This window comes from Hypanus sabinus, chromosome 8, assembly GCF_030144855.1.
Source record: "Hypanus sabinus isolate sHypSab1 chromosome 8, sHypSab1.hap1, whole genome shotgun sequence".
NCBI classification, from domain to species: domain Eukaryota; kingdom Metazoa; phylum Chordata; class Chondrichthyes; order Myliobatiformes; family Dasyatidae; genus Hypanus; species Hypanus sabinus.
Window position 1 is genome coordinate 31,841,779 of NC_082713.1, and position 22,491 is coordinate 31,864,269.

The 22,491-nt window shown below is 40.7% G+C and overlaps 1 protein-coding gene across 1 annotated transcript in view; it reads right to left on the reverse strand.

The window, feature by feature from the left end:
• kdrl (kinase insert domain receptor like) overlaps positions 1-22,491 on the reverse strand; it is a 193,954-nt gene that overhangs the window by 44,289 nt on the left and 127,174 nt on the right. The window contains exons 14-19 of the mRNA XM_059976939.1: positions 21,909-22,055; positions 10,060-10,191; positions 9,233-9,339; positions 7,086-7,221; positions 5,145-5,249; positions 1,977-2,090 (exon numbers count right to left, since the gene is read on the reverse strand). Of these exons, the coding sequence (XP_059832922.1) occupies positions 1,977-2,090; positions 5,145-5,249; positions 7,086-7,221; positions 9,233-9,339; positions 10,060-10,191; positions 21,909-22,055 (741 nt within the window). The remainder of the gene's footprint in view (positions 1-1,976; positions 2,091-5,144; positions 5,250-7,085; positions 7,222-9,232; positions 9,340-10,059; positions 10,192-21,908; positions 22,056-22,491) is intronic.

Here is a 22,491-nt window from a genome sequence, read left to right on the forward strand (position 1 = left end):
ACTGTCAAAGTTGTCAAGTATTTTAAAGTCTTTGAAACTTGATAATATTCAAAGTCTATTAAAATGATTAAAGTAATAAAAACAAATAAAAATGATTAAAAGTTAATAAAGTTGAAATAAAATAATCTACGAAAAACCTAGCATGTCAATTAATTGCTGCAGAAACTCTCCATTAAAATTGAGAGAGAAGCTGATCCTTCGGAGCTCTGGCTGGTACATAGGTTGTACCAGCTGACACCCAGCAATGATGAGTTTGGGGTGCACTTGTGAGAAATTCTAACACACTCATCACCTACAACTTTGGCACATCCATATTGTTGTGCAGAGCTTAAAACTGATGTCATTTTTGCAGCGAAGTGTCATTCGCCAAATGATTAATGACAATATTTCCCAGCAAAAGTGGATCACAGAGTGGCAACTCAGCAGTAAAATGCCATGTTAGCAGATGAATTGATCCTCTAGCTTGCTGGAAGTCAAAGGGGAAAATTAAAGTATTTCCTCTTCGCTGAAAATTTACTCCTTCCAATAATATCCTTAAATTATCGTAGTTACGATCTGCAGGCATTAGTCATTCTCTGTCTCCTCCTGTTACAGTAAGTGGCTATAGTTTATGTGTGTGCCTAGACAGTGAACAGTGTTAAGATTTTGTACCATGAAAGCCTTGCATCCAGTGCCACAATTAAGCATATTCTAAAAGGGATTAATGAATTACAATCAGAATGTCTAATTTTCAGCTTTAATGTTAGCCCTTTGCTACTGGTTGTGTCCTGTTGGTATACTAGGACTAGCCAACAGGAATAGTCCTTTTCCATAGCAGGGGTGCTGTTAACTTGAAAATAAAAATTCATTATCTTAATAGCAAATAAAACATGTTTATTACAGAAAACAGATGAAGATATATAATGAATTGTAAAGTTGAAAGAGAATAATGTAATTATCTGAAAGGACAGCATTTATTTTTTGGGAGAGGGCAGAGGTTGTACTTAGCTGCATTGTTCTTGCATGGAATTGAAATAGACTGATGGGCTGAATGGCCTCAATTATGCTGTATCATTCCAGGTGATAAATAAGTTGTAAAAATAATATTCATTCTAAAGAATGCATGAAGCAAATTTATTTTGATTTTTATATAAAAAATATTTAGTACTGGTAAATTCAAGTTCCAGATAAAAGGATAGTAATTTGATCCTGGTTTGTTTCAGATGTAGGACTGAAGGGACTAGGGACAGTGGAAGAAGTAGGATGTTTGTGATCTGGTGGAGCAGGGAGACGCCTTTATGCTTCTCCTGGATTTGCCTGAAGGTTAAACTGCAAAAGGAATGTGAGGAACTTACCCCTGTAACTTACCAGCTGCAGGGGGTTTCCACAAGCCTGAGTGACATGGGCCCACTGCCTAGCATTGCACATAGGGTGACCTGATTAGTAAAATTGGGTCCTTCAAACTGGGTCCAAAAACTTGAAGAACTGTTCCACAATTTAGCTGATGTGCTTCACACACCTAACAGCAACTCTTCCGCCATTATTTCTGCTACTCTAGGTGATCAGACTGACAGGAGATGCCCTACTTAATGCAGACTCTCTCTCTGAATGATACTCTTAACAAATCAAAAAATAAATCTTGGAGCTGGAAATTCAGGAAGCAATGATCTTAATTTAAATTTGTAATTTAAACTGAGATTGAGTCTTTGACACTTTGTTTAATTTTGTAAATAAAATACTTTGGCTTTGAGTGTGTCAGGAGCATCCATTATTTAGAGCTCTCATAAAGCAAACAGGGAACTTACTGCTTATGCTAACATAAAGAAAATAGAATTGTGGATTCATTTAGTGGGGTAGACCATTGAAATTCTCAGTACTGATTGATTCGAAAGAACATTAGAGCTATTTCTGCAGAGAGAGGGAGGAATGTTGTAAAGAAGGGGGAGCTGTCAAAATTCACTAGTGGTTTAGCAGATGCTGTAAGCTTCAGCCCTTACCTCCAGGCTTGGTACAGGCTCCAAGTATGTTCACTACGTTTAAATGGTGGCCGATGTGGATAAGGATTTTCAGCTCTGACATAAGTGCTTTACACTCGTTGGCAGTAGCCCCCTCTGTTGAAGAGTGAGATTATAGTGAACAAGCACAATAAACACAGTGACTCATCACTTCCAATAACAAACACTTGAAGTTAAACAGAATACCGTGTACATGAAATTTCAAAGAATGCATCAACAGTGTGTGAGGATGCTAACAAATAAATACGAGAAAGTTGTTATTTATTTTGGTGGTTTTTGATCTCTGTTCACGTGACCCCTGAAGTTAGCATGGCCAAGATAGTGAAGGGTTAACCCTAGGCCCAGTGTCAGACCATGCCTGTTTTAGCTGCTCATACTCAATGATGTGCTTTTTTATTTGACTGTTCTTTGTGGAAAGAGACTGGAGGAGACTCACCGCATGATAAAGAGGAAGTGGTGGCAGGGCTGGGGAAGGGGTTGTATTGTATGTCCTGGTGTGCATTAGTGCTGGATAATTCAATCACCTTGTTGCAGGAAGTGCATTATAACAATACAGAAAGTAGTCGATAGTCAGAAGTTATCTACTATCTACTTCCACTAACAATCTCTCTCACAAATACTGCCATTACTTTTCTACTGAAGAACTTCAGTTGTTAGAGAACTCTACAGATGGCATTAAGGACATTCCTTGGTTAACTTAGGTCTGATATTGTCTCTCTGTGAAACATTGCATGCCAAATTGGCAAACAAACTGTATCTCTTCCAAAAAAAAATTGGAAATGATTGAGGCTGAAATTCAAGTTGGATCTTGTGACATCCCATTGAAAGCCATACCTGTAACCTTGTACAACTCACAAGGCTCCAAATGAATACACACTATTGTGTGAATTTCTGATGAAAAATACCATTGACTAAAATAAACTTCAACACAATAGCTCTTATTTTATGAACTGTGAAATATGGGAATCTGAGATAAATAAGACTTACAACATCTGAAGCCACTATACTTAATACTGACTTTTAAAATGAAAGGTTAAGGTACAGCAGATTAAATAGACAATGTTTAAGGGGCCAACAAGTATCTTGTTTGAGACTCTATTCCTGGTAAATGTGGCAGTGCATGAACCCATCATCTTGTCACATTGCCACGTGGCCTTGTACAAAATGAAGACTTTTCCTCCACATGCATCACCATAGCAAAACAGACAAAGAAAATTAGTTAAGCCTAAGACTAGGTGTTGGTCCAGGCCTGTGATCAGCAAAGAATTGTTGGGGAGGGTTGACTGCATGGATTAATTAGCTTGGGGGGGGGGGAATGGTAAGTTTCGACATTGTCATTGGATGTTAGTGCAGGATAAAGTAATCAAGGACTTCAATATTTGGGGGTGGTGGGTTTCTGGTCAATTACAGGATTGATTATCAAGAGAGCAGATTTTGCAGCGTAGAAGTGCTGGTAATGACCTGCTGAACAAGTAAACCTCAGATACCATTATCAAAATTGGGAGAAGGATGTGATTGCATTAGGAATGTAGAGGAGATTTACCAGTAAGTTGCCTAGGTTGAAGGACTTTGGTTTGGGGAGATATTGGACAAGCCTGCCTTGTTTTCCCTGGAGCAAGGAGGCTGAGGTATAGAAGTATATGCACAATTTATATATACTAAGTGCATATACAATTTGTTGTCTTTTGCACATTGGTGGTTTGTCCATTCTTGTTTCTGTGCAGCTTTTCATTAATTTTATTGTGTTTCTTTGAATGTACTGTGAATGCCTGCAATCTCAGGGTGATATATGGTGGCATACATGCACTTTGATAATAAATTTGCTTTGAAGCTTGAAATTTCAAAATGCAGGAAAATGGAAATTGTGTAGATGGGTACGGGTGTGATAGGCTGGAGGGCCTCTTGTGCTGTATGATCCTAAAACAGATTGACAATTCATTTCCTCATAGATTGTGGGATCATACTTAGTTAGAAAAATGAAACAGCCACTCTGCTTCATAAGTATTTTGGGGCCATGGATCTCTTGGCTATGCTGAGGATGTGAAAGTTGCAATACAGATATCAGATTACTTCTAACTTTGGCCATACAGGTAAGTAAGCTCCAAATTTTATATCCAAATGTTAGGTGATCTGATTTGGAGCAGAGACAATTAGAGCTTTAATCCTCCAGTACATTCAATGGACAACACAGATAAAGTTTATGATCCTAACGTTATTTCTGATCTGTGAAAGCAGCATCAATCACTGCTGGGGGGAGGAAATAATGTTGGCACAAGGAAGTGCGTTGGGATAATCAATAGATCCTTGTTACTGAGATAAAACAGACTACTCATCTACTTTTTTAGCCAGAATGGCCAACTTCCAGTACATATTATTTTGAAGAATTACTTGCTTCAACTTTCCACCATTTCTTTTGCAAAACTAAGAAACTGTGTGTGAGGGACGATGTGGTGGCTCCATTGCCAAGTAAATTTGGAGCAGAAATCAATATTGGGAAAATCAAAGATTAGGCAGTATTGGCAGGAAAGTGACTTTAGGATAAAAATGATGCAGGAGAAGGCACAGCAACAGAATAGCCGACACTCCCTTCTAGTTCTTATAGAACGTTAGGGAAGATTTCTTGTCAATACTTCATTCATGCACTGAGCGAAAAAATTGGTTAATGGTAGGATCCATGACATAAAAAAGGTTGGGAACCCCTGCTGTTGAAGAATCTATACAATGGGAGTATAACTAGATAGGAACGGAGTTATTTCTTTGGTTGTCCATTGGGAGCAGAAGTAAAAGGCAGCAAAAAAAAAGTGATTTCACTGCTTTGCATTCCCTGCTGAAGTTTAATTTCATTCAATTTTGAGTCTCCAGTGTAAAAAATAAATCAATTGTTTAGTTTTATTAAGAAGCTCTGAATGACAAAAATGTAAAAAAAAAGCATGCCACACAGTTTTAAGCTCCACTGTAGATTTGGACAAGGTGAAAGAGCAGCATTCCTTAACATTTGGGGCTGCAGCTTATGTCTGATTGGTAGCTTAACATTCTAGAATGACTCATTTAAATACCTAGAAAATATTAGAACTGCCTATAATCAGCAGCTAATTTTAGTAACTGCTGTGCCTCCACAAAATAACAATTTGCTGACGTGCAGAAACATACCTTTCAGCATTTTCACAGCCACAGTTTTACAGGTTGATGACTTATCGATCCCAAAGGCAGATGCCTCCACCACTTTGCCAAATGCACCAAGTCCCAGTGTTTTGCCTGTGGTTAGGCATAGAAATAGTCAGTTAACAAGAGTCATTTTGGATTTGCCTGAACAAAATGGCACAATTCAGCGCAAACTATCAGATAATAATGAAAATGAATTAAACTCTGCACAATACTGGCCTGACTCCATAAGAAAACAGACAATATTAGTTCTTTTACAGGTTGTAACACAGTTCGACACATTGCCATCATCTGAAGCAGAAGCCAAGGAATGAGGGTGAAGCAACCATAATGCTCAGGGTTTGGGGCTGAGCTTCACAAACATCAGGATAGAATTCAGCCTCCTGGGGAAGCAATTGCCAGGGGGCCAGTAGGCTTTATTATAAGATCATAAGATACAGGAGCAGTATTAGGCCATTCAGCCCATTGAGCCAGTTCAGCCATTCTACCATGACTGATTTATTATCTCTCTCAACCTCATTCTTCCTGTAATCTTTCTTTCTTTTTAAATCTTTTTATTATTATTATTATTATTATTATCCAAAACAACAAGAGTACACTGAAGTAAATAACATTTACAGTGTCTCAAAAGGGAATAAAAAACAATATTAAGGATTGAAAAATATGGTGACACAAAAAAAAGAGAAGAAAGAAAATCCCTATTAAAGCAAGAAAAAGGTGAGGAAGAAAAAAGAACCCATTAGGTGTTCAACCCTGGAGCCATGCGTCATACAAAAAGCTTCTAAGTATCAACATCAAACCGTCAGCAAAAAAAATTTATATCAAAATTTACAATTAGATGGTGGAGGAAATCTATCAATGAAATCAAATCGTAGTAACGAGCAAATGAACCCCATCTTTTCCTCCCTGTAATCTTTGATGCCCTTAGAGAATCCTGCTTAAGGACTCCCAAGCCCCTTTGCACCACTGATTTCTAAATTTGCTCTGTTTATAAAAAGTAGTCTGCGCCTTTATTCCATTTACCGAAGTGCATTCTATACACTTCCCTACACTCTACCCCTTCTTTGCCCATTCTCTTATTCCGTCCAAGTCCTTCTACAGACCCCTGCTTCCTCAACACTATCTGCCCCTCCACCTATCTTTGTACTGCTCGCAAATTCAGCCACAAAACCATCAATTCCATCATCCAAATCAGTGTCATATAATGTGAAACTAAAACTAAATGAAACACCGTTAGTTGCTCCTTGCTAAGAAAGGGGGAATCCCAAAGACAGAGACGGTGAGAAAGAGCAAGACCATATGCCAACAGTAGGAAGGAGCAGCTGTAGAACAGGGGTTAAATTACCGAATGAGCAATCCTATGTAGACTAACAATCCAGAGAAACACACACAAAATGCTGGAGAGACTCAGGTAGTTAGACATCTATGGAGGGAAATGAAAAGTCAACGTTTCGGGCTGGGACCCTTCTTCAGGACTGGTGATGTTGGAAAAACTCGTTTCATTCTCTAATTGTCCCAGGAAGGAGCTTTGCCAGATTCATTCTGGTGAATGTGATTCCAGACCCACAACAGTATGGTCGACTCTTATGTGCCCTCTGAAATGGTCTAGTAATTTATATCATAATTCTACTTTACTGCTGCACATTTCAAAGAGTCAGTTCACCACCGCTCAGGGATAGACAAATCAGCCCAGGCCTTGTTAGCCTTAAGCTAGAAGGGCAGATGAGTTCCAGCAAGTATTGGATGGGTGATGGATTATAGGAAGAAGGAGAACTTGGGAAAGGCTGTGCTAATGGAGAAAGCTCAAACGAACCAAAGTTTCAAACTCTAGATCCAACTGATGAATGTTTTGAAGGAGAGAGTATAAAACTAAAGGCATCATAAGAAACAACAAAGAATCCACTTTAATTTAATACATATTACACTTACCAAGCTTGAGCCTGTCTCTGGGAAACTCCCATTTTGAGCTATCATACTGGAAGTGTTCACACTGCTCATCTAATGGCACCTCATCTGGATCCATTATAATTGACAGATACCCTGTTTTAACATCTGCGCTGCGTGGCTGCAAGAAATAATGGGCTGTTGTCAGTTCACATCACCAAGGTGTTGCCTGCATAGCTCTTGTGTTCTAATGGCTAAAAACATCAACTAGCTTATTAAGAGGGTAAAACAGATCAGGGAAGTGTCACCTCTACCCTGTACTGAACTAGCTAATTTACACCAGGTTACTAGAGAGGCGTCTAAACCCTCCCCATAACTCGCTTGACTGGCTAAAGTATATAAAAAAAAGCTCCAGTTTTTGACACACATAAACCAGTTTGTAACAACTATTTCTCCTAAATGTTTCAGCTGCCCTTCAGACAAATTTATAGAGAAATTAAAACATGTAGGGTTAGGAACAGTCTAAGAAATGCCCCTTTGACTTTGTGCTGTAAAGAGTGGAAAAGTGTTTTTAATACCACTTTGATAAGCTGACACCTTACTCTGAAATGCGAAGAGCAGGAATATATTTCAGGATGTCTACCAAGGTAATGCCACATGTCGAGGACTCATATCAGTGGAGGGATGTCCACAGAAGGTGGGAGAGGTATGAGAACAAGAATCTTTTCATGAGGGGTATGAGAATTTTTTCTTTTGTTTTGCATGGCACAAGGGCTGCTAAAATGCAATGCTGTGCACATTTCCTAATGTCAATTTCTTGCCTCCTCATTCTCATTAGAGGCTGGCAGGTCTGCCAGGAATATTGTGCTTCATGGTTTAAAATTCATGAGCGTGGTACAGCACTGGGGTGACTGAATGATCAGATAGGCTTAAAAGGCAAACTTCATCACCAAAGCAAAATATTTATGTCATTAACTCATGAGGTTCTTCAGATGCTGGAAATCCAGTGCAATACACACAAAATTCTGGAGGAACTCAGCAGGTCAGGCAGATCTATGGAGGGGAATAAACGGTTGACATTTTGGGCCAAGACCTTTCAACACGACAATGTCTTGGTGCAAAACATTGACTGTTTGTCCCTCTTCAAATATGCTGCCTGACCTGCTGGGTTCCTCCAACATTTTCTGTGCTTTGATTTTGGAATCAGAGATGGACTGTAAACATATGATACCTGAAGAATTCCATCAACCCAAGGAAAGATCAAACTTGCAACCATGTGCCGGCTGGTACAACTCTGGATATTCCACAGTACTTTAAAGACAATATGCATTCTTTAAAGTGTTGGCATTAGGAAGCGTGGAACAAAAGCAAATCACCACAGATGCTATAAATTTGAAATGAAAACAAAAAATGTTGCAACTCAGGGAGCAGCTGTGCAAAACCAAATACTATAAGGTATGAAAGAACATTAACCAGAAACATTAATGTTGTTCTTCCTGGATGCTGCTTGACTTGCTGAGTATTTGCATCATCTTCTGTTTTTATTTTGAAAATTATAGCAGTCAATTTTGCACAAGTTCTCACAGGCAGTAATGAAACAGATTGCTAGATGAAGCTCAATTCCAGATAACGCAGGGGACTCCTTTCATGGCCCACCTGAAGGTAGCTGTCAAACAAAGAGTTGTATTGATCTCCTAGTTCTACACTGGTGTATCAGGCTATCACATACGTGCACGTTTCTGAATTGGCTGTTGAATCTGAGATTAACTGACTCAAACCCATCAATAATTCCTTCACATAAACAATGGAATTTTATTATTTCAAACCACAATGATTCACTGCTTCACAATTATGATTGCATTACTGCTCGTGACTAGGGCTGATTTTATACGCGGACCTCTCATGTAAGAATTACATTTATGGAACGTTTGTTTAGATTCTTTTAGTAGAAGTAGTTTCAGTTCCACTTTTCCTGAGGGTAGAACACTGGTCAGAGCTTGTACATTATAAACAAATCTGCGATAAATGTAATGGTGACATTTCAGACATAGTGATGTAGAATTTCTGAGGGGAGGTTGATACTTGATCAGTAGCAATGATTCCTCAGTCACATGAATTTTTCAATTTTCCCACGTGTCATTTTAATCTCTTAACATAAATTTAACACGCAGAAAGGTTGCTCACAACCTCACCTTATTGAGTTTCCGAATAAAAAGTGTGAGTAAAAGCCAGAAGAGTGTGGCTGCCACGCCTGTGCACACCAAGATTATCAGCTCCAAGTTGGACTTTTCTTCTGACCCTAAAATGGAAATAAAAAAGAAGTTTTTAAAAAAACTTGTCATCTTTCATGAAAAAGGTTTCAATGTTCCTGTGGTGTCAGAGGTTGTGTGTTATCTACAGATTCCTCTGTTGTGATGAGTGTCGAGGAGATCTAAAGAAACAGAGAAGTTGGAAAGACTCATCTGGCCAGAGAGCAGCTGCAGTTAGAGAAACCGAGCCAAGGTTTCAGGTCAATGACCTTTCCTTGATACCTGATGACCTAAAACATTGCCTCTATTTCTGTCACCACAGATGCAACCAAATAAGCTGCACAAACAAAAAAAGGAGGTAAAACCACAAAGAAAAAAAACAGAATAATTATAAAATACATGAAGCTGATATAGAATTTTATGTACAATATTCAGCAGATAAACAAACAGCCCATATTAGCACACATAGCACTACAGCCAGATCTGCACCACCCTACTTCCTGTAATTAACGAATTGGTCCTGTTAAATATTGCAACTAACACAGAGTGGTCAGAAACTAAGCAGACTTGAACTCCACACAGCCATGGTTGTTTACTTCAAGGAACTCCCAAGTATGGCTCAGCAATCCTCTACAGACAACTGCTACAAACCCAGAACAGTCAGTTACATGACTTGTACTTAACAACATAGTAAGCTTCAATCAACAGACAATTCTTTACATGCATTACCAAGAACATTACAGTTTGGTTTTTAATCTTGGAAATCTTACCTAGAACAGATATGTTTGCTGAGATTTCCACTGTTCCCTTCTCATTTGTCGCCTTGCATTTGTATTCTCCTTCATCATCATGTTCAACTCTCTCGATGATCAAGGTTTTGTTTCCTGATTCCAAAGTTATGCCTGGATTTAGAAAGGAGGCAACATTTCTGTGTTAATCTTTATTTTGCGACTGAAGTTTTGCTAAAGTGGTAATTCAAGTTAAATCAAGTCACTTTTATTGTCATTTTGACCAGAACTGCTGGTACAGTACATAGTAAAAATAAGACAACATTTTTAAGGACCACGGTGTTACATGACACAGTACAAAAACTAGACTGAACTACATAAAGAACAACACAGAGAGAAAAAAAACAACTACACTAGACTACAGACCTACCCAGGACTGCATAAAGTGCACAAAACAGTGCAGGCATTACAATAAATAATAAACAGGACAGTAGGGCAAGGTGTCAGTCCAGGCTCTGGGTTTTGAGGAGTCTGATAGCTTGGGGGAAGAAACTGTTACATAGTCTGGTGTTACAAAGTCAAACATGAACACTTTATTCCTGGCTAAAGCTTGGTTACTTTGGCAAAGTATAGTATAAATAAAAGCTGAAAGAGAATCAGATTTACAGTATTCCACATAAGGAAATAAAATAATTACTCGATTATTTGGATAATGGGACAAATTAGAAGATTTCCCAAGTTCAGCCACAGTCCCGAGGAGTCAGTGTGGAGGAAAGCGAGTTTGAAAGAACTGAGCAGGGGTGTTCGGTACATTTCACTGCCACAGTTCTCAGGAAGACATTAGATTGCATGGAATAAGAGACCAATATAAAAAAGTTGGGTTTAAGTAGAGTGGCCATTGTGAGAGTGGGCAGTTTTGGAGTGGGAAGTTGAGGGTTTGGTGAAGAGAGGCACAGGCAATGGGCGGATGTTTGTTCATTATCTATTCTTTCCTTCTTTCTTATGGTAAATTTCGAGCAGTGGATTTACCAAACAGGATATTGGAATTGTTATGTAATCCCGTAATGGGATCACTTACTAGCAAAGATAGAGAGGTCCGTTGAAGTCTGATGGTACTATTTTTAAAAGTCTTTATTAATGAAAGGGGCACAAATGTAAGATTAATACAAACACTCAAATATATGTAGTCACTACTTAATCTAAAAGCGCGGGTCTAATAATAACCATCAATAAGAAAATAGCTCGACCGTTTGTCTAGGGGATAAATTAGTGTCCGAGGGAAATATAAAAGTCACTCAAATTCCTGCAGGCTTCTGGCTTTCGGGGGGGGGGGGGGGGGGCTGCTGGGTTTTCATTTGTTGGAGAGAGAGAGAGATTGGTGAGAAAAGAAAAACTTGCCGGGGTCTTTATGAAGCAAATCCGTTGAATCAGGGGAGCGGGCTTCCCCGTTGTCAGCTAAAAGCGGTTTTCCGTGATTCGAGCCACTGATTCCAGGCCCAGAATCTAACGCACGTGGCTTCCTTCAAAATGGCTTCCCGCTACAACCGGATCGCTATCGTGTCTTCTTGGTGCGTCTGAAGGGGTTGTCCCCCCCCCAGACCCTCCTTTATACTTCCTCACGGGGTCGCAGGTGTCAATCAGGTTGGGATGATGCAATCTCTCTCTCAACCAGCCCACTTTGCCCGAGGGCTTTACACGTGGTTTCCATGAGACAATAGTCAATGTCGCCTTATTTTGCCTCCCGGTGGAACGTGATATTCGGCACGTCTCTCTCTCTCTCCCATTTCCTGTGTCTATTCGGCACGTCTCTCTCTCTCCCACTTCCTGGGTCTACTGATCCCCCCCTCAACTGGTGCTGTTGCGATTCTCACAAAGGAGGGGGCTGCGGATATAACAGAATGCTCCTCTAGTAGGATGTGGGAAGGCAGGGAGACCTTTCATCTCTCTGATGACTATGCCTGCAAGAAGTGCATCCAGCTGCAGCTTCTAACAGACCGTGTTAAGGAGTTGGAATTGGAACCGGATGAACTCTGGATCATTTGGGAGGCTCAGAGTTTGATAGACTGGACATCCAGGGAGGAAATTGCACCCAAGGTGCAGGACACAGGTTACTGGGTGACCATCAGGAGGGGGAATAGTTGACAGGCAGCCAGTACTGAGTATCCCTGTAGCTGTTCCCTTCAAGAAAAGGTATACTGCTTTGGATACTTTTGGTGAGGGGGGGTGGGGGGAGGAAATGACCTAACAGAAAAAAGCCGCAGAAGCTACGTCTCTGACACTCTTGGTTCAGAAGGGGAGGGGGGAGAAGATGAGATCTGTAGTGATTGGGGATTTGTTGATTAGTGGAACAGAAAGGAGGTTCTGTGGGCGAGAATGAGATTCCCAGATGGTTTGTTGCCTCCTCGTTGTCAAGGTCGGAGACACTTAGGATCGAGTCCACGGCATTGTAGAGTGGGAGGGTAAGCAGCCAGAGGTTGTGGTCCACACCAGTACCAATGACATGAGAAGGATGGGTTTAGGGAGTTAGGTGCTAAGTTAAATGACAGGACTCCCAGGATTGCTACCCATGCCATGTGCTGGTGAGGACAGAAACAGAAAGGTCATAAGGTTTAATGCATGGCTAAAGAGTTGGTGCAGGAGGGAGGGCTTCAGATTTTTGGATCATTGGGCTCTCTTCCAGGGATGGTGGGATCTGTACAGAAGGCATCTCAATGTTCAGGGGTTCAGGTGTTTTGGATGTGATAGAGCTGGAGGGATTAAGTAGGGGGAGAGGCATTACTAGTCAGGAAAAATATCGTGGCAGTGCTTATGGGTAGGACTGAGGAATAAGAAAGGTATGACCATGTTAATGGGGCTATGTTATAGACCACTCAAAGAATCCTTGGGATTTAGAGCAACAAATTTGTAGAGAGATTGGAGACTGGCAAGAAACATAAGATTATAATAGTAGGTGATTTTAAACTTCGTGCACATTGACTAGGACTTACAAACTGTAAAAGGGCTGGATGGAAAAGAGTTTCCCTAACGTGTTCAAGAAATTTTCCTTAATCAATACATAGGAGTCCCAATGAGTGAACGTGGGATATTGGATCTCCTATTAAGGAATGAGACAGGACAGGTGACAAAAGTTTGCGTAGGAGAACACTTTGCATCTAGTGATCGTAATGCCATTAGGTTCAAGGTAATTATGGAAAAGGATAGGTCTGATCCTTGAGCTGAGATTTTAAATTGAAGAAGGGCCAACTTTGATGGCATCAGAAAGGATATAGCAAGTGTGGTTTGGGATAGATTATATTCTGACAAAGTTGTACTTGGTACTTGGCCTTCAGAAAAGAAATTTTGTGAGTGCAGAGTTTGTATGTTCCTGTCAGAATAAAAGGCAAGGATAACAGGTTTATGGAACCTTGGTTTTTGAGACATATTGAGGCCCTGGTAAGAGAAAAAAGGAGGTGTATATGCAGGCAAGAATAAATGAAAGACTTGAGGAATATAAGAAATGCAAGACAACAATTAAAAAGGAAATCAGGAGGGCAAAAGGAAGGCATGTGGTTACTCTAAACTTTTCAACCTTTCCCTATAACTCAGGTCCACAAGTCCTGGCACCATCCCTGTAAATTTTCTCTACACTCTTTCAATCTTATTTACATTTTCCTATACGTAGGTGATCAAAACTGTACACAATACTCCAAATCAAGGCTCACCAACATTTTAACCAACTTCTATCAAACATCCCAGCTCCTGTTCTCAAATAAACTGGCTTAGTAGTGCAGAGCTCTCCTTTTCATTAACCCTCTCCATCACCTCACTTCCCTTCCTTCTATCTCTTGAGAGCATTATTTGAAATAAAGCAATAGTTAGAAATAAGAACATCCAATGAAAACACTGCATTTGGATACTAACACTAACAATCAAAATATTGAGCCTATAATTTGTAATGCTTCAGCAACCCATTTCTTGCAATACAGAAATGATGTCGATCTGTTTATTTTTTAAGTCTGTAGCTTTCAAGCTTTATAGATATCTGCTTCTTCTCTTTTGAGATAATGGTAGCTGCTTGTGCAGAAAGACATTCTGTTGCTTTGTTCAAGTGCCAATGTTTGTACTTGGACCTTGACAGTGGTGTTGGTTAAATCCAGTAAAGCCAGCTCTGATCTTGTTCTCAACCAGTGCCTGCATTTCCTCCGCATGCAATTGGCAAGAGGGAGAAGTGGATAATAATACAAGTTAGAAAAAGCCCAGGTTATTATTACTTAATTTCTCATTTAGAACAAGTCATCTCAAAGTGAGGGAAAGGAAATTTCTAGAGAGCAATCAACACTGGAAAGGAGAAGTCACTCACGTCACATGAACTCCCACTTTCTAGGTTCAGAAATGAGCAGTGGTGAAGCAAGTGTGCCTACCGAACTGTACCTCTACAACATTTGCTTCAGGGTGTCAAAGACTATGGGGAGAAGGCAAGAGAAAGGAGTTGAAAGGAATAATAAATTAGCTGTGATGGAATTGGAGAGAATACTCGAAAGGCTGAAAGGCTTAATTGTGCTCGTATTGTCTATGGTCTTACTATTCCAATTCCACAGAAGAGTTTAAACCTAATTTGAAAAAACAATTGCACAAACTGATGAGAATTATCAGTGTAAAACACCAATTACATTCAGTGGCCACATTATTAAGTTCCTCCAGTACCTAATAGAGTGGCAGCTGTGTATGGTTGCAATCTTCTGGTACTGTAGCCAATCCACTTCAAGGTTCAACATGTTGTGGCTTTGAGATGCACTTTAATGTGTCACTGTAGTTGAGTACATCTGCTCGATCTGCAACAAGCAGGATTTGCTGGTGGCCAATCATTTTAACACAATCTCCATTCCCATTCCGATATATCGTTCCATGGCCTCATCTTCTGCCATGATGGGGCCACTTTCAGGTTGGAGGAGCAACACCTCATATTGCATCCAGGCAGCCTCCAACCCAATGGTATGAATGTTGTTTCTCTGACTTCCAGTAACTTCACAAAAATTCTTTTCCCCTCTGTTCCCTCTTCTTTAATTCCCCACTCTGCCCACTTAACTCCTCCTCACCTGCCTATCATCTGCCCCGGTGCCCCTCCTCCTTCCCTTTCTCGCATGGTCCATCCTCCTCTCCTATCAGATTTCTTCTTCTCCAACCCTTTACCTTTACCACCTATCACCTCCCGGCTTCTTACTTCATGCCCCCCTACTCCCCACCCACCTGGCTTCACCTGCATCTTCCAACTTGATCTCCTTTACCTCCCACACCTTCTTATTCTGGCATCTTCCCCCTTTTCTTTCAGTCCTGATGAAAGGTCTTGGTCCAAATGTCAACTGTTTGTTCATTTCCATAGATGCTGCCTGACTTGCTGAGTTCCTCAAGCATTGTGTATGTGTTAGTCTGGATTTCCAGCATCCGCAGAGTTTATGTTGTAACACATGGTTAAATTACTGTCGCATTCCTGTCAGATTGAATCAATCTGGCCATTCTCCTCTCACCTCTACAATTAGCAAGGCTCTTTCATCAACTGAACTGCCACTGATTGGATTTTTTTTGTACCGTTCTCCATAAGTTCTAGAGACTGTTATGCATAAACATCTCAGGAGATCAGCAAGCAGTTTCTGAGATACCCATACAACGTCTGGCACCAACAATCATTCCACGGTCAGTCACTTAGATCACATTTCTTCCCCTTCCTGATGTTTGGCCTGAACAACAACTGAACATCTTCACCATGTCTGAATGCTTTTATGCATTGAGTTGTTGCCACATGATTGGCTGATTAAATATTTGCATTAACAAACATATAGATGTTCCTGCTAAAGTGACCACTTAGTGTATATCTACCTACATAAACACCTTATATAGATTATAAATAGTCCAGTTGCAGCCCTGAAATCCCCAGTCAGAGGAATTTAATTTAATGTAGAAATAATTTAATGACACTAAACATTTTATAGCCACACCACATGGTAGCTTACAGCAGTGTGGCTAATAGAATCGCTGTCTCACAGCTCCCAATGACGTGGGTTCAATTCTGTTTTGCAGTGCTGTCTGTATTGAGTTTTCATGTTCTCCTTGTGACCTGGATTTCCACTGGGTCCTTTGATTTCCTTCCACGTCCCAAAAACGCGTCAGCCCATTGGTAAACTTTGATTTGCAACCAGTATCCAGTATGCAGATAAGTGGTATTATGGAGGGTGGGGGGAGTTGATGGGGAGAATATTAAGAGATTAGTGAGGTAGTTGTTTGATGGTCAGCATAGATGTGGTGGGAAAAATCTGTTTCCATGCTGCCTGTTTTATAATTGACAATAACTTGCTTTTATATATATACACACTTTGTACCTAATATGATCCTAGCACTATTTTTCTATGTGTGTGCCACAAGAAAAATCTTAAATCTCAAGGTGCACATATTAGCAAATATAAGTAGAAATTCACGTGCAGTGTGTTTGCAGTATCTGTTCTTCACTGCCTATGGGCAGGATTCTGTACTATAAAAGGGATTACAAAGTAAAATATTAAAATGAAAGGCAAGTGTCCTGTTATCCATCCAAACTGATTCAGGAATTCCATCCCTTTCTGTGTGTCATTCAGCCACTGGATCCTGTCCTTCAACAGTCCAGGAGCAGGAGTAGGCCATCTGGCCCATTGAGCCTGCTCCACCATTCAATAAGATCATGGCTGTTCTGGTCATGGACTCATCTCCACCTACCTGCCTTTTCCCCATAATCCTTAATTCCCCTACTATGCAAAAATCTATCCAACTTTGTCTAAAATATATGTTCTGAGGTCTATCAAAACATCTTGGCAGGATGCAGATCACTGCCAGTGGAATTTACCTGCTGACACAAAATCTGGGAGATTCCTTACTGTCCTTGCCAGAGCGAGGAACTGACAAATGGGCAGGGCACTAGTGAAGGGATAGTCCAATATCACTAATTTAGCATATGGCAACCAACTCTGCAGTTGTGGCCGTAGTAATTTCTGTTCTTTTCTCAGATCTCCAAGATCTGCTGGTATTTTGATTTTTCATTGGTCATTTCAATGTTCCACCCCTCAATGTTGTCTGTAATCCAAGTGTCTCTTCACTGTTGATGGTACTAGACAGAGAGAATATTTTATTGCCTTCAGATAAATATCTTTTTATAGTTGTTCTGGGTGAAGTTAGAAATGTAGCAGCTTTTGATCGAGGCCTGACATTGAGCACTTTACTTCCTCGTCCCTTCACGTCACCCAGTTTTATTCCTTAACTCCCCAGTAATTTATCCTGCTTTAACTGCCCATGGATTCCGGTTATTTTTTTTAATGTACAGCCTTGTACTTGGGTGTTAGTAAGATAAATTCCTTGATTTCTCAGCCCATTCTAGTGCTCCCTCTGGCTCCAAGCATCCTGACTCTCTGCATTGCAGTCCTAAAGTGCAGGAATGCAGAGAGATCTTTTGTTTCTTTAACCCCAGGCTGCTGAAACAAGTTGTTTGGAATCAATTAACCTAGTGCAGACCAGGAACCGAACTTGAAACCGCAATGATTCAGATGACTCAGTACACAATGACAAAACTTTTATTTTCATGCCATCAAATCCATGCCAGTTCTCAGAGCAAGTTCTTTGTCCCATTTTTCCATTTTTTCCCCTGTAACCTATTCCCTTTTAAATATTTGTTAACTCAAATTTGACTTCCGATGTCCACCCTACACTAGGCAGCTAGAAAAGCTAATTAACTATTCAACTAGTTGGAAGAAATCATGTGGGAGAAACTTATGCAATTACTGGAAGAATATCCAGTAATTGTGTCAGCTTGTTCTTGCAGAAACATGCTTCCAGTATAACATCCCATGTACCATCAATCTTCAGGCCAGGGCACTCAAAGATTTGTGCTGATACTATTTTGCGACTGTGTTTGCTCTCGTAACTATGTGCGCTGTGTGTGACTGTATGTACAGTTCTTTGCACCTTGGCCCCAGAATAATGATGCTTTGCTTCGCTGTATACATGTGTATAGTTGAATGAATATTAAACTTGAATTCGAATCCACACAGACAGCACCAAAGGTCATTATCACAGCTGGGTTGCCAGGTATCAGCCGCAAACAAGAGAAAATCTGCAGATGCTGGAAATCTGAGCAACACACATAAAATGCTGGAGGAACCTAGCAGGCCAGGCAGCATCTAAGGAAAAGAGTATGGTCGATGTTTCAGGTCAAAATCCTTTAGCAGGACAGCACTGAATCGGCAACACTGCTTTTTCTGAGACATTATGCTGCTCTAATTCAATTTCTTTTAAGGCAATTGCATCATTACTAGTCACTATATTTATATAAAAAAATTTCTAAGCCACATATTAAATAGAAAGACTAAAAAATCTGCACAATGTGGCCTTTATGTCCTTCGTACAATTTATTTGGAAAGCAAATGGTGTCTTTTTTTGAGCAAACAAGAGAAAATCTGCAGATGCTGGAAATCCAAGCAACACACACAAAGCGCTGGAGGAATTCAGCAGGCCAGGCAGCAACCATGGAAAAAGAGTATGTTCGGTGTTTCAGGCCAAGATCCTTCATTAGAAGTGGAGAAAAAAGATAAGGACTCAGTGTTAGAAGGTGGGGGGAGGAGTGGGTAAAACTTGGGGGGAGTGGAGGGGTGCTGGGAAGTTGACTGGTCAAAGAGATGAAGGGTTGGGGAAATGGGAGTCTGATGAGAATGACAGGAGGCCATGGAAGAAAGAAAAGGGGAGGAGCACCAGAGACAGGCAATGGGCAGGCAAGGCAATAGGGTGAGTGAGGGAAAAGGGGATGGGGAATGGTGAAGGGTGGGTGGTGGTGGCCATTACTGGAAGTTTGAGAAATCAATGTTCATGCCATCAGGTTGGAGGCTACCCAGACAGAATATAAGGTGTTGATCCTCCAACCTGAGTGTGGCCTCATCACAACAGTAGAGGAGGGCATGGATTGACATGTCGGAATTGGAGTGGGAAGTGGAATTAAAATGGGCCACCGTGAAATCCTTCATTTTCTGGTGGATGGAGCATAGGTGCTCAGCAAAGCGGTTTCCCAATCTATGCCAGGCCTCACCGATTTATAGCAGGCCACACTGAGAGCACCAAACAGACACACAGGTGAAGTTTTGCTTCACCTGGAAGCGACAGTTTGGGTTCCTGAATGATAGTGAGGGAGGAGGCGTAGGGGCAGGAGTAGCACTTATTCTGCTTGCAAAGGTAAGTGCCAGGAGGGAGATTAGTGGGGAGGGATGAATAGACAAGGAGGCTTCATTGGGAGAAATTTCTGTAGAAAGCAAAAAGTGTTGGGAAGGGAAAGATGTGTTTGGTGGTCGGATCCCATTGGAGAAGGTGAAAGTTACAGAGAACCATGTGCTGGAGATTGGGGCTGGTGGGGTGGTAGGTGTGGACAAGAGGAACCCTATCCCTCCGGGGGCGATAGGAGAATGTGGTGAGGGCTGACATGCACAAAATGGAAGAGAAGTGGTTGAGGGCAGCTTTGATGGTGGAGGAAGGGAAGCCTCTTTCTTTGAAGGAGGACGATATCTCCTTCATACTGGAATGAAAAGCCGCATCCTGAGAGCAGATGCGGTAGAGACTGCAGAATTGAGAGAAGGGGATGGCATTTTTACAAGTAACAGGGTGGGAAGAGGTAGTCATGAGGGTCAATGGTTTTATAATAGACATCTGTAGATAAGCTGTCTCCAGAGATAGAGACAGAGAGATTGAAAAGGGGAGTGAGGTGTCAGAAATGGACCAGGTAAATTTGTGGGTAGGGTGGGAGTTGGAGGCAAAGTTGATGAAGTTGATGAATTCAGCATGGGTGCAGGAATCAGCACCAATGCGGTGTCAATGTAGGGTAGGAAAAGTGGGGGAGTGCTACCAGTGTAGGCTTGGAACATAGACTGTTCCATGTAGTTGTTCCGTGGCTACACATTTTGTTTGAAGGAAGTGGGAGGAGCTAAAGGACAAATGTTTAAGAACGAGGACGAGGTCCGCAAGACGGTGTAGAGTGGTGGTGGAGGGGAACTGGTTGGGTCTGGTGTCCAGAAAGAGACAGAGAATATTGAGGCCTTCCTGGTAGGAGATGGAATTGTACAAGGACTGGACATGTACAGTGAAAATAAGATGCTCACGGCCAGGATACTTGAAATCACTAAAAAGATCCAGAGCGTCAGAAGTTTTTTGAGCATTGATCCGCAAACATAATTGCAATGTGGTTATTTACAGTAAAACTCTTCAATTCTCTATCTGGATCTTATTGCTTATATGAACCAAAGGTTGAAGATGAGACAAAGTTACATAAAAATATCTACTGTGGAGCTTAATTTATATTGATAAGAAATAAATTAAATGGATTCACAAAAAGATAGAACAATTTCACAGACTTTTTATGATACTTCATGTTCAAAGAGAAATCAAAATTATGTAAAAATTATCTTTACTAATTGTTGCTATCTATAATAGCAATTGCAGCAGGACTTAGACAAATTGGAAGAATGGGCAAAAGACATTGATAAAATTCAGTGATTATAATAATGCAGTTTGGTAAAAGGAACAACAGTGCAGACTATTATCTAAATGGGGAGAGAGTTCAAAGATCAGAGGTCTTAGGAGACCTCATGCAAGCCTTCCAGAAAGTTAATTTGCAGGTTGAGTCTGTCTTAAAGAAGGCAAATGCAATGTTGGCATTTATTTCAAGGGAACAGAATATAAAAACAAAGGGAGAATGCTGAGGCTTTATAAGACACTAGTCAGGCTGCACTTGGTGTACTGTCAACAGTTTTGGGTCCCATATCTCAGAAAGGCTGTATTGTCAGAAAGGAGAACGTCCAGAGGTGGTTCATGAGGATGATCTGGAAGTGTAGGGGTTAATACACGAGGAGTGTTTGGCAGCTTTGGACCTGTACTCACTGGAATTTAGAAGAATGCGTTGGGGGGGTGGGGTGGGATCGCGTTGGATCATCATTGAAACCTACCGAATGTTGAAATGTCTAGTTAAGGTGGATGCGGAGAGGATGTTTCCTTTGGTGGGGATATCCAGAACTAGAGGGAACAACCTCAAAACTGAGGGGCAACCTTTTATAACAGAGGTGGGGAGGATTTTTTTAGCTAGAGAGTAGTAAATCTTTGGAATGCTCTGCCACAGACTGCGGTGGAGACCAAGTCTGCGTGTATATTTAAAGTGGAAGTTTATAGTTTTCCTGATTGGTCAAGGCATACAAAGGACATGGCAAGAAGGTAGGTGTATGGGGTTCAGTGGGACCCAGAATCAGCCATGATGGAATGGCGGAGCAGAATGGCCTAATTCTGCTCCTATGTCTTATAGTCTTATAGTTATATTTGCATGTTTTCCTTGTTAAAACTTTTCAATACTTTTTACACTCTGTTAAGTGCAATGACTATCATTATGTAACACTTTGAGAATGCTGGTCAAAGTTCATGGAGAATATGACTTTGGAATATAAACCATCACCAGTAAGGCAACTTTTTGAACTGTGATGCCTTAAAAGAGTTTCTGAGAAAGGCTGTCTACATATTCCACATGTGAAAGGGCAGTTAATCCCGTGACAGCTGCCCTACATGCTTTAAATACCACTAACAGATGTTTAAAAGCTGGAGATGATAAAAGATTGTGAACTGCTAACAATTTTTTAGCAATGTAAAGAAGTGTACAAATCAATAGAGCTTTGAAATCTCATTTTGATACTTTGGGTCTTAAATTTCTTCCAAATTAAAAATACCAGATGAAGGATTAAAGACTACCAGATGATATTCAACTATTTTTCAAAGGATTATGAAGGAACACTGCTTGTCAGATCAACTAACAAATTATTCATTTACTACTTAGCACACAAACATAGAAAGTAAATAAATTTCACTTAACATACCTGAAGCTGGAAGAACCTGCCTCTCATTTTTGTACCAGGTGATGACAGGGAAGGGCCGTCCTGTGACATCACAGTTTAGGATCACAGTACTGCTGCTGTTGACCTCCATATTTGTCAAGTTTTTCTGCACAGTTGGGGCAGTTTTAGCTGGAATGCAACAGAGAAAGGGTAAAGACCTTCTTTGCTTTCACAATTTGTACTTTATCTATAGAATGGAAGGATACAAAACACATGCAGACTGAGAGATTAGCTTAAATTGACATTATGGTTGGGACAGAGATTGTAGGCCAAAGGGACTGTTCTATATTCTAATTCTCTTCTTTTTCTCATCCAATGACATTGACTACCATATCATTGCTTTTATTGGTTTTGATTGCCTGAGGCAGTGGTAGAGAACTCTAACTCCTTCGTGGCTATTTTACTTGCTCCCCCCTCCACCCCCACCACCTCACCACAGTTTTTTTTTTACCTTCTCCCAGGAAGACTGACGTATGGAACAGATAAGAAGAGTGAGGAGTGGGTAGTAAGAGTGAGGAGTGATGAGTGGCAATGATCCTCCAGGCATCTTGATCAAGGGGCAGGT